The 15,261-nt window shown below is 39.5% G+C and overlaps 1 protein-coding gene across 3 annotated transcripts in view; it reads right to left on the bottom strand.

Moving 5' to 3' along the window:
- The window catches only part of hiw (MYC binding protein highwire), a 443,394-nt gene that overhangs the window by 169,745 nt on the left and 258,388 nt on the right, over window positions 1–15,261 (bottom strand). For all 3 annotated transcript variants that reach the window (XM_071673952.1, XM_071673951.1, XM_071673953.1), the window contains exons 48-49: window positions 14,282–14,513; window positions 2,784–2,930 (exon numbers count right to left, since the gene is read on the bottom strand). In XM_071673952.1, the coding sequence (XP_071530053.1) occupies window positions 2,784–2,930; window positions 14,282–14,513 (379 nt within the window). The remainder of the gene's footprint in view (window positions 1–2,783; window positions 2,931–14,281; window positions 14,514–15,261) is intronic.

Genomic DNA, 15,261 nt, shown 5'->3' with positions numbered 1-15,261 from the left:
GAAACAGGCGAAAGAATGGCCCAACCCACCAACGTACACATGTATATATACATACACGCCCACACACGCAAATATACATACCTATACATTTCAACGTATACATATATATACACACACAGACATATACATATATACACATGTACATGATTCATACTGTCTGCCTTTACTCATTCCTATCGTCACCCCGCCACACATGAAATGACAACCCCCTCCCCCTGCTTGTTTGCGAGGTAGCACTAGGAAAAGACAACAAAGGCCACATTCGTTCACAATCAGTCTCTAGCTGTCATGTATAATGCACTGAAACCACAGCTCTCTTTCCACATCCAGGCCTCACAAAACTTTCCATGGTTTACCCCACACGCTTCACCAGCCCTGGTTCAATCCACTGACAGCACGTCGACCCCGGTATACCACATCGTTCCAATTCACTCTATTCCTTGCATGCCTTTCACCCTCCTGCATGTTCAGGCCCCAATCATTCCACATGATGTTATCAGGCATTTTACTTCCTTTGTCCATCCTCTTCCATTCTCTTGCATCCAGGACCCAAGAAGTACACCTATACAGCACCATCAAACATAACCTCCTATAACCTCTTAGAGTCCTTTCCTTCCACACACTCTGCAATGCATCCAATACCTTTACTTCCTCTACCAAACAATGATTCATTTCATCTCCTACAGTTCCACCCACTGCACTGACCCTTCTCACATGTGTAAAGCACCCCCATTTCTTCCTGGTTCTCCCCCTCCAAACCTCTATTCAAAGCATTCTGTCTCCTCCACCCTGCTTAACCTCATTACTGTAATTCTATTCACATCAGCTCTCAACTTCCTCTTTCACACATTCTCCCAAACTCAGATGAAAATCAATTTCTGCAATTTCTCATTCCAGCCTGCCATCAAAGCCATATCATTTACAAACAACAACTGACACCTCTCAGACTCTCACATCCCAGAAAACTGCATACCCATCCCTCTCTCCATGACCATCACATTTACCTCCTTCATCATCCCATCAATAAATAATGATTTTCACCCTTGTTGCAGAGTGACCTTCACATGGAACCACTCATCCTCTTCTCCTCTTATTCACATACATGCCTTACCCTCACAAAAAACTCATCACTGCACCTTCCACGAGGGATCTCTGTCCACCCTATTATACATTTTCTAAAGATCCATGAATGCTACATATAAATCTTTCTCTTTCTCCTAGTACTTATCAGAAAAAATTTCGAAGTAAACACCTGGTCCAAGCATTCTCTACCAATTCTGAGGTCACACCATTCCCTCCTATATCTGAGGCTCTATACATGCTACCATCCCCTCAATCATCATTCTCGTATACAGCTTAACAGGTATGTTCAATAGTCTTAAAAATCTATAATTCAAGCATTCACATTTATCTCCCTTTCCTTGCCTTTTATTATTTGTGAATTACTGATAATAAAACAATGAAACACATGAAAAAAATATCAGGGTCTCATTTGGAATTTTCTAAATGATGCCATTGGAAGGCATGCCTAATTCTTTTTTGGGGGGAGTGAGGTGTAATTACTTAATTGTAATGTACAGGGAAAGAGTTCTACACTTGTGAGGGACCCATCTCTTGAACATTTTTACCATCATACAACTTCTTAAATTCATGTATAATGCCTGCATTAACCATAGTCTCAGTCATCATATTCCATTCATCCATCACTCTTGTACTATAAAAGTACTTCTTTAATCTTTCTTAACATGTTTCTTGCTTAATTTTATGTTATGTCCTTTAGCTGTTCCATCCCTACACCTCCTGAGGAAGTGTTCACTGCCTATGCAATCAATCACTTTCAATATCTTAAAGGTTGTGACCACATCATTCCCCTATCTTCTCTCTTCCAATGTGGGGAAATTTAAAGCCTCTAGCTTTTCCATGCAACTTAACTCTCTTAATTTTAGTACTGCCTTTATTGCCTTCCTGTGGACCTTCTCTTCCAGTTCTTTGTGCCTCTTTAGGTGTGGCATTCAAACTTGAGTAGCACATTCTAATCATAGCCTTATGTAAGATGTAAACAGCTTGCTCAAAATTTTCTTATCCATAAACTGTACTTGAAAACTATTCTAATATTTGCCAGAAAATAATTTGTCTCCTTAACTACTCTCCTAATTTTAAGAATCTGTTGACAGGTTAGGGGACACTCTCCTGAAACTGAAGCATATTGCACTTTTCATACACCCTTCAATGTCATTTCCTAAAATGAAGGTTCTTGAATAATATCAAAAAAGCTATTTAAAATAGCAGTCCCCTACAGAGAGCTGACAAACTTTCAGATGGAAATACTACCACTGAAATTTAACACAGTGGAGTAAAATCAAAAGAGAAATGGTCGCACAGCATCACTCTTGCATTCTCAGGGGAGATCCCTGAATATCTTTGAAAGCAAGATTACAGATATGTTATTAAAATGTACACAATAAGACCTAAAACTATGATGTTACCACTCATTAGCATGCATCAGTATGCAATTCTGTGGGGTTAGACAAACCTGACACTCCACAAAGGAGGCATGTAAAAATACAAACAGATGAAATTATACACATTCATAAATATATGCTTATGCACATCATGCTTTTTTAGGGGTTAGCCAAAAGCATACCAAAATATGGAATAGTCTGAACTGTCAATACAAACAACATAGTCCCTTGTTTGTAACCTTCTCATAAACCAAATGCAAAAGTAAGTCCTTAGCTAACTGATGAAAGGCAGATGTAAAAACAAAACCAACTGCAACTCACCAGGCAGGGAAGGTATGTAAGGATGATTGTGGCTGTGAGAGCACTGAAGATAAAGTGTATGACCTCGAGACACAGCTAGAGACCATGCCTCCCCATCAGTAAAGCAATACTTCCGTGTGCTCTCAGAATCCAAACGTACCCATGTGCCTAGCAAAGTTGGACAGGTTATTCACAATTTGAAAGTACAGCATAAAGATATTTACTTGCCATTTACTGTAAGTTACTATTAATGAAAAAAAAATTGTGATTCCTATGTATCAGTCATCAATACCAATCAAAATCAGTGATTTTGATCTAATTGGAGATAATATCATTCAAAATGAAATAATGATTCTAGATAACATAGCCTCATTCCTTAGTTTCCCTAAAGAACTAGAGCAGAAAAATGAAAAGACATGTTTTTACCTTATATTACAACCCTTTTACAACCGCATTCTCATAGGTTCACAGTGACATCTGCCATATGTTCTTTAAATCTCAACCATTTTTCCAAAACAGTTCTAGGCTGATTCTTGTACAAATACTTTTTGTCTTTACCTGCTTTTTCTTTCTTAGCTGTATATCTTCTGGAACAGCATGCATTAATCAAACTAAATTTTTCATACTGGTTCACCATACCCTGCTTCAGTGAGGCAGCCATGAACAGATGAAAGAACAGCTTCATTTGCTCATCCACTGTGCAGCTGTCATGTATAATGTAATGAAAGTTGAGCCCACTAACCACAGATAAGCCCCACAGACCATTTCCCTTGACTTCTCCTTCTGTTCTGGCTTAATCCATTGATAGCATTTTGTCCCTCATATACAACATCACTTCAATCTGCTCTATCCCATACATGCCTCTCACCCACTTAAATATTTGGTCACAAGTAACTCAAAAGCTTCCTTCACTCCATCCTTGCATCTCCTTCTGTCTCCTCCATTCATTTACTCCCCCCACTTTTGCCACATAGATCCTCTTTGTTGGTCTTTCTTCATCCTCTTCTCCATATGTCCAAACTATTTTTGCAGGCCTTAGTTAGCTCTCTCAGTTAAACTGTGCATTTTATCACATATCTCTCTTGCACTGACATAGCTTACATTAATTTTTCTCACACCACATCCACATACTGTTCTCAAGCATTTCCCCTCTAACATATCTACCCTCTTCTGTTGTTTTGCATTCAGGACTTAAGACTCATACCCATACAACATAAGGACTACTTTACCTTCAAACATAACAATCTTTGAGTAGATAGACGAAGACCTTTCCTTCAATACACTTCTTAAGGCACCCTAGTAGAACCTTTGCCCTCTCTTCCACCCCATGACTCAATTCAACTCCATCAGCTGCCATGTCCAATCCTAGGTACAATCACCCAACTCTATCCAGGTTCTCTGCATTAAATTTCACACTCAATCCAACCTATCTTGTCTCCTTGCTTCAACTCAGTACCTTTTATTTTGTTTGTGTATCAACTCTTCCCAGGTTCTCTGCATTAAAATTCACACTCAACCCAACCTATCTTATCTTCCTGCTTCACATCAGTACCTTTATTTAAGTCTCAATTTACTCCTTTCACACATCCTTCCAAACTTGGACACAAACACAGGTTTTTTTCCCCTCATATCTGTGAACATAGTGCCACTGTATAAAGGAAAAGGGGATAGAGATGAGTGTTCAAATTACAGAGGTATAAATATGTTGAGTATTCCTGGAATATTATATGGGAGGGTATTGATTGAGAGGGTGAAGGCACATACAGAGCATTAGATTAGGGACAAGCAGTGTGGTTTCATAAGTGGCAGAGGATGTGTGGATCAGGTGTTTGCTTTGAAGAATGCATATGAGAAATATTTAGAAAAACAGATGGATCTGTATGTAGCAATTCTGGATCTGGAGAAGACATATGATAGAGTTGATAGAGATGCTTTGTAGACGGTATTAAGAGTATATGGTGTGGGAGGGAAGTTGCTAGGAGCAGTGAAAAGTTTTTATCGAGGCTTTAAGGCATGTGTATGAGTAGGAAGAGAGGGAAGTGATTGGTTCCCAGTGAATATTGGTCTGCGGCAAGGGTGCATGACGTCTCCAGGGTTGTTTAATTTGTTTCTGCATGGGGTTGTTAGGGAGGTGAATGCAAGTTTTGGAGAGAGGGGCAAGTATGTACTCTGTTGTGGATGAGATGGCTTGGGAAGTGAGTCAGTTGTTCAGTGATGATACAGCGCTGGTGGCTGATTCGGGTGAGAAATTGCAGAAGTTGGTGACTGAGTTTGGTAAAGTGTGAGAAAGAAGAAAGCTGAGAGTAAATGTGAATAAAAGCAAGGTTATCAGGTTCATCAAGGTTGAGGGACAAGTAAATTTGGGGGTAAATTTGAATGGAGAAAAACTGGAGGAAGTGAAGTGTTTTAGATATCTGGGAGTGGATTTGGCAGCAGATGGAACCATGGAAGTGAAAGTGAGTCACAGGGTGGGTGAGAGGGCGAAGATTCTGGGAGTGTTGAAGAATGTGGAAGGTGAGAACGTTACCTCGCAGAGCAAAAATGGGTATGCCTGAAGGAATAGTAGTTCCAACAATGTTATATGATTGTGAGGCATGGGCTATAGATAGGGTTGTGTGGAGGAGGCAAGATGTGTTGGAAATAAGATGTTTGAGGATAATAAGTGGTGTAAGGTGGTTTGATCTGATAAGTAATGAAAGGGTAAGAGAGATGTGTGGTAATAAAAAGAGTGTAGCTGAGAGAGCAGAAGAGGGTGTATTAAAATGGTTTGGTCACAAGGAGAGAATGAGTGAAGAAATATTGACAAAGATGATATATGTGTCAGAGGTGGAGGGAACAAGGAGAAGTGGGAGATGAACTTTGTGGTGGAAGGATAGAGTGAAAAAGATTTTGAGCGATTGGAGCCTGAACATACAGGAGGGTGAAAGGCGTGCAAGGAACAAAGTGAACTGGAACAACGTGGTATACCAGAGTCGATGTGCTGTCAATGGACTGACCTAAGGCATGTGATGCATCTGGGGTAAACCATGGAATGTTTTGTGGGGCCTGGATGTGAAAAGGGAGCTGTGGTTTCGGTTCATTATACATGACAAAGTATAATAAATTTTTTTTTTTTTTTGTTGGTCTCCCGTGTTTGCGAGGTAGTGCAAGGAAACAGACGAAAGAAATGGCCCAACCCACCCCCATACACATGTATATACATACAAGTCCACACACGCAAATATACATACCTACACAGCTTTCCATGGTTTACCCCAGACGCTTCACATGCCCTGATTCAATCCACTGACAGCACATCAACCCCGGTATACCACATTGATCCAATTCACTCTATTCCTTGCCCTCCTTTCACCCTCCTGCATGTTCAGGCCCCGATCACTCAAAATCTTTTTCACTCCATCTTTCCACCTCCAATTTGGTCTCCCACTTCTCCTCATTCCCTCCACCTCCGACACATATATCCTCTTGGTCAATCTTTCCTCACTCATTCTCTCCATGTGCCCAAACCATTTCAAAACACCCTCTTCTGCTCTCTCAACCACGCTCTTTCTATTTCCACACATCTCTCTTACCCTTACGTTACTTACTCGATCAAACCACCTCACACCACACATTGTCCTCAAACATCTCATTTCCAGCACATCCACCCTCCTGCGCACAACTCTATCCATAGCCCACGCCTCGCAACCATACAATATTGTTGGAACCACTATTCCTTCAAACATACCCATTTTTGCTTTCCGAGATAATGTTCTCGACTTCCACACATTCTTCAAGGCTCCCAGGATTTTCGCCCCCTCCCCCACCCTATGATCCACTTCCGCTTCCATGGTTCCATCTCCTGCCAGATCCACTCCCAGATATCTAAAACACTTTACTTCCTCCAGTTTTTCTCCATTCAAACTTACCTCCCAACTGACTTGACCCTCAACCCTACTGTACCTAATAACCTTGCTCTTATTCACATTTACTCTCAACTTTCTTCTTTCACACACTTTACCAAACTCAGTCACCAGCTTCTGCAGTTTCTCACATAAATCAGCCACCAGCGCTGTATCATCAGCGAACAACAACTGACTCACTTCCCAAGCTCTCTCATCCCCAACAGACTTCATACTTGCCCCTCTTTCCAAAACTCTTGCATTCACCTCCCTAACAACCCCATCCATAAACAAATTAAACAACCATAGAGACATCACACACCCCTGCCGCAAACCTACATTCATTGAGAACCAATCACTTTCCTCTCTTCCTACACGTACACATGCCTTACATCCTCGATAAAAACTTTTCACTGCTTCTAACAACTTGCCTCCCACACCATATATTCTTAATACCTTCCACAGAGCATCTCTATCAACTCTATCATATGCCTTCTCCAGATCCATAAATGCTACATACAAATCCATTTGCTTTTCTAAGTATTTCTCACATACATTCTTCAAAGCAAACACCTGATCCACACATCCTCTACCACTTCTGAAACCACACTGCTCTTCCCCAATCTGATGCTCTGTACATGCCTTCACCCTCTCAATCAATACCCTCCCATACAATTTACCAGGAATACTCAACAAACTTATACCTCTATAATTTGAGCACTCACTCTTATCCCCTTTGCCTTTGTACAATGGCACTATGCACGCATTCCGCCAATCCTCAGGCACCTCACCATGAGTCATACATACATTAAATAACCTTACCAACCAGTCAACAATACAGTCACCCCCTTTTTTTAATAAATTCCACTGCAATACCATCCAAACCTGAATAAAATATAAATCTGTGTACAGAGCTGTGTCATCTACAAGCACCAACTGACTCACCTCCCAAGCCCCCAACTCCCAGCATACTGAAAACCCATCCCTCTCTCTCAGACCTTCACACTCTCTTCCCTTACTACTCTACCAATCAAATGATTAATATGACAAATCCTTGATGCATATTCAGCTTGGATTACTCACCTTCTTCTCCTCCTACTCACATGCACACCTTACTCTCCTGATAAAAACTTATTACTGTACTTAGTGATTTTCCTTCCATGTGGCCTATCTGTCAACTTTATCATAGACTTTTGCCAGGTCCAACGATGCTACATACAAATCCCTGTCTTCCTCTAAGTATTTCTCACAACACATTTTCAAATCAAACAACTGGTCCATAAATGTTCTCTGCCTTCCTGAAGTTACAATGCTCTTCACCAGTCAGGTACTCTTTGCATACCACCATCCTCCAATACACCTTACCAAGTATAATGAACTGAATCATACCACTGTAATTCAAACATTTACTTCTGTCCCCCTTGTCTTCATATACTGGCATTACAAATATATCTTTTTTTTTTTTTTTTTTATACTTTGTCGCTGTCTCCCGCGTCTGCGAGGTAGCGCAAGGAAACAGACGAAAGAAATGGCCCAACCCCCCCCCCCATACACATGTACATACACATGTCCACACACGTGTATACATACCTACACAGCTTTCCATGGTCCACCCCAGACGCCTCACATGCCTTGATTCACTCCACTGACAGCACGTCAACCCCTGTATACCACATCGCTCCAATTCACTCTATTCCTTGCCCTCCTTACACCCTCCTGCATGTTCAGGCCCCGATCACACAAAATCTTTTTCACTCCATCTTTCCACCTCCAATTTGGTCTCCCTCTTCTCCTCGTTCCCTCCACCTCCGACACATATATCCTCTTGGTCAATCTTTCCTCACTCATTCTCTCCATGTGCCCAAACCATTTCAAAACACCCTCTTCTGCTCTCTCAACCACGCTCTTTTTATTTCCACACATCTCTCTTACCCTTACGTTACTTACTCGATCAAACCACCTCACACCACACATTGTCCTCAAACATCTCATTTCCAGCACATCCATCCTCCTGCGCACAACTCTATCCATAGCCCACGCCTCGCAACCATACAACATTGTTGGAACCACTATTCCTTCAAACATACCCATTTTTGCTTTCCGAGATAATGTTCTCGACTTCCACACATTTTTCAAGGCTCCCAAAATTTTCGCCCCCTCCCCCACCCTATGATCCACTTCCGCTTCCATGGTTCCATCCGCTGACAGATCCACTCCCAGATATCTAAAACACTTCACTTCCTCCAGTTTTTCTCCATTCAAACTTACCTCCCAATTGACTTATCTTATGTAATTAAATAATAACACATATCTGCTATGTAACACCTAATATACATATTTTTAAAGCAAATACTTAAAACACTGCTGTTAACTATTCATCACTGAAAGGAACAGAAATGGTTAGTAAAAATCAAAATTCTGGAAGAAGGTTATCTACACACCAACTCTCTGAAAATGTGGAGGAAATATAAGATATGAACAAACCATAATGTCAAAATTCTATGTAAAATAATTGATTTATATCTGTAATTTCTTCTCCCAATACTCAGTACTGTGAAGCACACTGTGAAGCATCTCTTTACCTACTTTTCACACCTGAATGCTACACAGCAATACCTGAAGCACTCAAAGCATTTAGTTTGAAAAGTATGAAAAAGGTATCAACAGTGAAAGCACTTGTTTGGAAGAGATTTAAACAATTCCATTCCAAAAATTAGTGTGCATCCATTGGTAGGCTGATTTAATCAGTTTCACTCCAAAAATTAGTGTGTATCTATTGGTGGGGAGATATGAACAGTTTCACTCTAAAAATTAAGATTTAAACAGTTTCACTCTCCAAAATGGTGTATAACCATAAGAATTTACCCTTTCAAACTAAGACAGTACCTATGAGACTGGCTGATGCTCATCCAAAGTGATCCAACAACTGCAATAGACAAAACTGCCTAAAGTCTATGATTTCATGGTGAAGCAAGGAGTCAAGCAGCCAGCAAATCCCATCAATAATTATCCAATACTGGACTATGGGCCTTGGGCCTTTTAAGTCATAACTCAAAAACTATGAGGATGAAGAAATGGAAAAATAAATTTCTAATCCTAAAAACCTACATTTGTTACAAACAAAGAGCCCAAGAGCATCTGAGAATTTTACCATATAAAGGAGGAGGGGCCTTACTGTAACCCTAAGGAAAAAAAAAAAAAAAAAAAAAAAAAAAAAAAAACCATAAAGAACGTTATGAACCCTACCTTGGTGACACTGCCTTCACCCTGAATTATAAACTAATGAAGGTAGCATAAACAGATCCACAAAAACAAGTTAATGAAATCTAAGTACAGGTATCATTCAATAAGTGTAACGTCAAGTGCCAAAAACTATCTAAAAATCTCAACAATAACAGATTCCCACGGAAAGTCAAAGCCGTAGCCAATTATCGCACAAGATGGGCTCTAACTGTCAGCCCTAGCTGTGGAAAGAGTAACAAGTTTAGGATCCAGTATGACTGTTTCTTGCTGATTAAGAAGCCCAAATGACCAAACAAATATCATTAATAATTTCTAGAAAGCCAAAAATCTTATTTAGCAAGAAACTTTGGGTTTCAAAAAACTAACTCACACAATAAACTTTCATTACAAAATATTCTAAGTCTAAAGAACAAATGAGCTTCATCAACTTCTTCCGAATCCCACATCTAGAAGAAGCACTTTCACTCAGAAATGGCTGCCATATCAGATCCTCTTAAAAAACAACCATAAAATACTACAGATCTTTAAAAACTTCTATCTAAGCTCAAAAGAAGAAAATGAATCTCAAAGATCTGTTCCATACAAAACTAGAAGCATTAAAGCAAAAAGCACTAATCTCTGAAGCTAAAGTTACTTGCTTAACTCTGGTTACAAAGATAAAGAAAAACTCTAAGCATATCAATATGGTTATAAGAAAATCTTCAAACTCTTTCAGCAAAGGCTGAAAGGATTATCAAACAAAATGGTACCGTTTCTCAGAGGAACAGGGAATAATGGGTAAACAACTATTAGTTAAACTATCTTTAGACCTTCATGTATGAGTAGTCCTTGCTTAATGTCAGAAATGCATTCCTGAAAGAGCAATGCAAAGTAATACTACTCTAAATTAAATTACATAACCACAGGTGCAATGGTGTAAATGCATGTCATGTACCTAGGCCTAGCTTGAAGTCAAAACCTCTCCCAGTGTATATTAAGTAAGTACCAAAAATAATCTCACTGTAAGGTAAAATATAATTTCAAATATACAAAAACATAATATTAAACAAATAACTCTTACTATAGATGCTTGATAAGCTATGAAAGAACGGTAGGGGCCTGGTTGGGTGGTGAGTGTTGGAGTTACCAAAGAAAGCAAAAGGACCGTATGTTTCCTCATTTTGGCTCTTTTCTTAACATAAAAAATACTGGACAGCTTTTTACTTCTTCTGATACAGTTCCATGTAGCAAGTAAGTATCCTGTTATTTGGAGAGCCTCATATTCTATTTGGATCATCTTCATGAAAATTGCCATCGCCTTCTTTAAACAGAGGGCATTCATAATCTTTATGAATGAATGAGTGGGTGGCGTTTCAACAGAAGGAGCCTCTTTCTCAGTTGTATGAAATCATCTGAAGATAATTCTCACCATGTGACACAAGCAACTTAGCCTCTTTCTCCACTCACTGTTGTTCCAGCTTCACGAAATCATCTGAAGATAATTCTCACCATGTGACTCAACCAACTCCACTCCCTACACTGCTGGACCCATCTTGTTTGGCCATCCCCAGAATGTTGAGCCCAATTGCTGGTAACATCTCCTGGAAACCTTTCTGGCCTTCCAATCATCTTGCTATACTTTCTCACAATATATGTCCTATTTAGTTTTTTGTCTTTCCATTATCACTCACAGTGAACTCTATCAAACTTTCCATAAAATTCATTTTATTGCTTTAATATCTTGCCAAATTTTCTTTTCTTTCATACTTGTTTGCTGTTACCTATGTTAGTGAGGTAGCACCAGGCAAAGACAAAGAAGAAGCCTCATTATCTCACATCCATTCTCTAGCTTTCATGTTTTATGCTTCAAAACCACAGCCCCTGATCCACAAATAGGCCACACATACCTTTCCAAGATTTCCCCTGATGCTTCATATACTCTGGTTCAATTTACTGACAATACTTCACTCCCTGTATACCACACTGCTCTAATTTACTCTATCCCATGCACACCTTTCATCCTTCACTAAGTTCAGGCCCCAAGCACTCAAAATCATATTCACTCCATCTTCCCATCTCCAATCTTGTCTTCCCCTTCTCCTTGTCCCCTCCACTTCTGACAAATATACATATCCTCACCTCTCTTCATTATCCTTCTCATGGATAAGAGCATAAGCATTAATAATCACCAGTCTTTCATAATTCACCTTCATTTTTACCCACATCAGTCTGGTGCTCACTTCCATACACTCTCTCACATTCCTATAACTCTGCTTCAGCAGTGGTTCTACCCAATCTTTAGCTCTCACCCTGAAACCAACCCCATAGTTCAATCCTAAAACATTCCCAAACCATTCTTCCTCCTTAACTTCCACCTATGCTTTCAAGAAGGATGAGCACTCTTCAACTGGCTCCTTTTTCTGACATCCATTTCCTCTGGGAACTCCCATCAAGGGGCTGGCCACAGCAAAAGAGTCCACTTATCCCTGTCCTTAAATGCTTGCCTCATATACCCAATTCTAAGCAGTCTTACCTATTCATCTCTGTCTAGTATTCTTCCACTCTATTCCCCTACATCACGGGTGGTCTTCCTCTCACATATATACCTTCAATCACACTATTGTACATTCTCCTTGTAAATTCCCTATATTAAATTCTTTCCATATGCCCAAACCATCTTAAAGTACTACATTTCACCCACTCTACCACTTCACAATTTATTCACTTTGCATTCCCTGCCATAGCAAATCTCCCATGCATCACCTCATTATTTTCTTTATTCCATTAAGTTTTACCACAGTGTCCTCTCAAACAACTTTTTCTGTTCATGTTTTAGAAACTGAAATACAAGAAGGGGAGGGTTTCTAGAAATAGAGGAAAAAATAAACAAATGAATATGTAAGAAAAGGATGAGCACTCCTCACTTGGCTCCTTCTGTTCCATCTTTTAGAAACTAAAATACAGAAAGGCAAGAGTTTCCAGAAAGGAATAAATATACATGCATGTAAAGAGGAGCAGGTAGCAGTTGGCAGGCAACCAATGACCAGGAAGTTGTCAAGTTGCACTCTGACCTAGGTATCTGTCTTTCCTTTCTGCCTCACCCACATGTGGATGACTAGCATTCTGTCCACAACCACAGAATCTCTCCTTGTCACACATACCACTTGACAATGCTTAAGTCACCCAGCTCATTCATCATAATTTAGATTTACCTTGGGTGAGCGCTGTGTGCTAGCCCTACCTTTTGGAAAATGGTAGGAGCACAAGATAGAAGTAGTAGGTAGGAGCATTAGGTAAAAGCAGTCAGTAGGAACATTAGGTAAGAGCCTCTCCAAACACTGACCTAGACCTGCCCTTTGCCAGAGGCCTGTTAAGAGTGAGGCACTAAAGGCTAAGAAGCAGCAAAGGAGTTCACTAGTTATGGAGACTCTATTGCCTTGGCCACCCTCTTGAGGGTGTTCCAGAAAGGAACAGGCATCAGAGTTGTAGACAGATAGATAACATGAAAAGAGGTGATCACACTTGAAAAACAATAAAATCTAATTATAACACACATAATACCTTATGTATGAATATATGCACTATATACCAGTATACAATTAAAATAAGTGAATGATAAATAAAATGAAAGAAAAGGATACTGATTCATTAAAAGATTAGCTACCAGCAGCAGCAGCAGCAAGCAGCACTTCAGATCACACATGATCCCAGAAATTATGCACTCTAAGCAGACGGAAGGGAATGGGTTGAAGACAGTCAACCAATGGCGAGTGGTAATTGGTCGAAGCAATTCTGAACAACAAGCAAGCTGCTATAATCATCCTAGAGTGATTCATAAGTGGTTACCAAGGGCTGGTGCCTCCTTACTGGAATCATGAGGGTTGGCAGGCTCCTGACCTGCATATTTCTGAGGAATACATCTCAAGTTCATGGGACAAACCAGAGAGGAGAGAATACAATATGTTTTTCTTTTTCCATAGAAAACTGGAGTGCATTATGAAAAATGAAAATCAAAACTTTTATTACAGATCTACACCTATCATCATGAGTGAGTAATTTCATCTGTCAAATGCATGACATAATAAATAAATATGCTATAAATAAGAAATATAGGGTGTTCATGAACTGGAATATCTGTGTGATGATACCCAATATTCAAAAGACTTTCTGCTAATTCGACCTTTACCTGGTGGTAGTTTTAATCAGCAATGAAATATCTTACAACTATCGATGCAATCTGGGTTTCTCATCTTAGTAACAACAACTTATGACAATACATACTTTATAATAAGAGTTGTAAAGAAGTCAAAATGTACTACTACTAAAGATTTACAACTGATTTCTGCATAAAAAATTTCAGCTACACCCATTACAGTTTATAGTTCATCAAGACAACAGGTGAAATATAAAACATACCATCTGTGTTTTTAGCATCAGAATCTGCTGTAATAACATTTCCAAGGACGAGCATTCCAACTGGTGGTGCTTTAAGGCTTGGCTGACTGCGAATATTATGTCCTGAAGCTCCACATTTCACAACAGTGTACATTCCTGCACCTCCACTAACACACTCAGCGCCATCAACACCTGATGAATTTTCACGACGAGGACTTCCATCACGACGTCGGCTGATAGTATCAGTTATCACCTGAAAAATGAGTTTTCCTAATAGAACAGTTCTGAATTTAAAAAGAAATAGCCTGGGGTTATTCTTTTTCCTATTTCAAGGCCAAAACAAACATCATATATGAAAAAGTTTCATCAAAGCTAACACATACGTTTGAGCAATTTAGTGGTTAGTAAAAGACGCATCCACCAACCAGGGAGGTACTACTCCATGGGTATCAAGAAAGGACAGTGATGGGAACACAATATGCCAGTTCTGCAGAGGCTGCCAATTCTCCTCTATAGCCAAGGTTGCTGTCTTTTCTTTCTGCCTCACTTACATGAATATCACTCAATTGGATGAGAATGGACTATTTCAAATCTGCTAAGTGCTAGAACCTAATAATTATTCAGTTCCTTTTAGCAAGAAAAAGATACCTAAAACTTAAAACTGCCTAAAAAGAAGAAAACATTCTGGCCTCCTTTAATAAGTTCATTAATCTATATACATTAAGATTCCTAGCCTACAGAAGGCCCAACAGGCATTCTAAACCAGGCCTGCCATGGCCCTCAGAACCACCACAGCCACTGTGGTGTTAACTTAGTGCTTCAATTGCTTTTTGCTTTGCTCAGCTATATGAATGAAATCAGTAAGAAATGTAAGAGAATGCATCTACTATGTGTAACAATGAAATATAAGAAAGCTAAATGTGACAAAGACCTCACTTGTCACTTAAACATCAAAAGATTTAAATATTTTATATCTCAACATTTAAAGATTCTCATACTTT

The sequence above is a fragment of the Panulirus ornatus genome, chromosome 19 (assembly GCF_036320965.1).
Source record: "Panulirus ornatus isolate Po-2019 chromosome 19, ASM3632096v1, whole genome shotgun sequence".
Lineage (NCBI taxonomy): Eukaryota > Metazoa > Arthropoda > Malacostraca > Decapoda > Palinuridae > Panulirus > Panulirus ornatus.
This window is presented reverse-complemented; position numbering and strand designations above follow the sequence as displayed.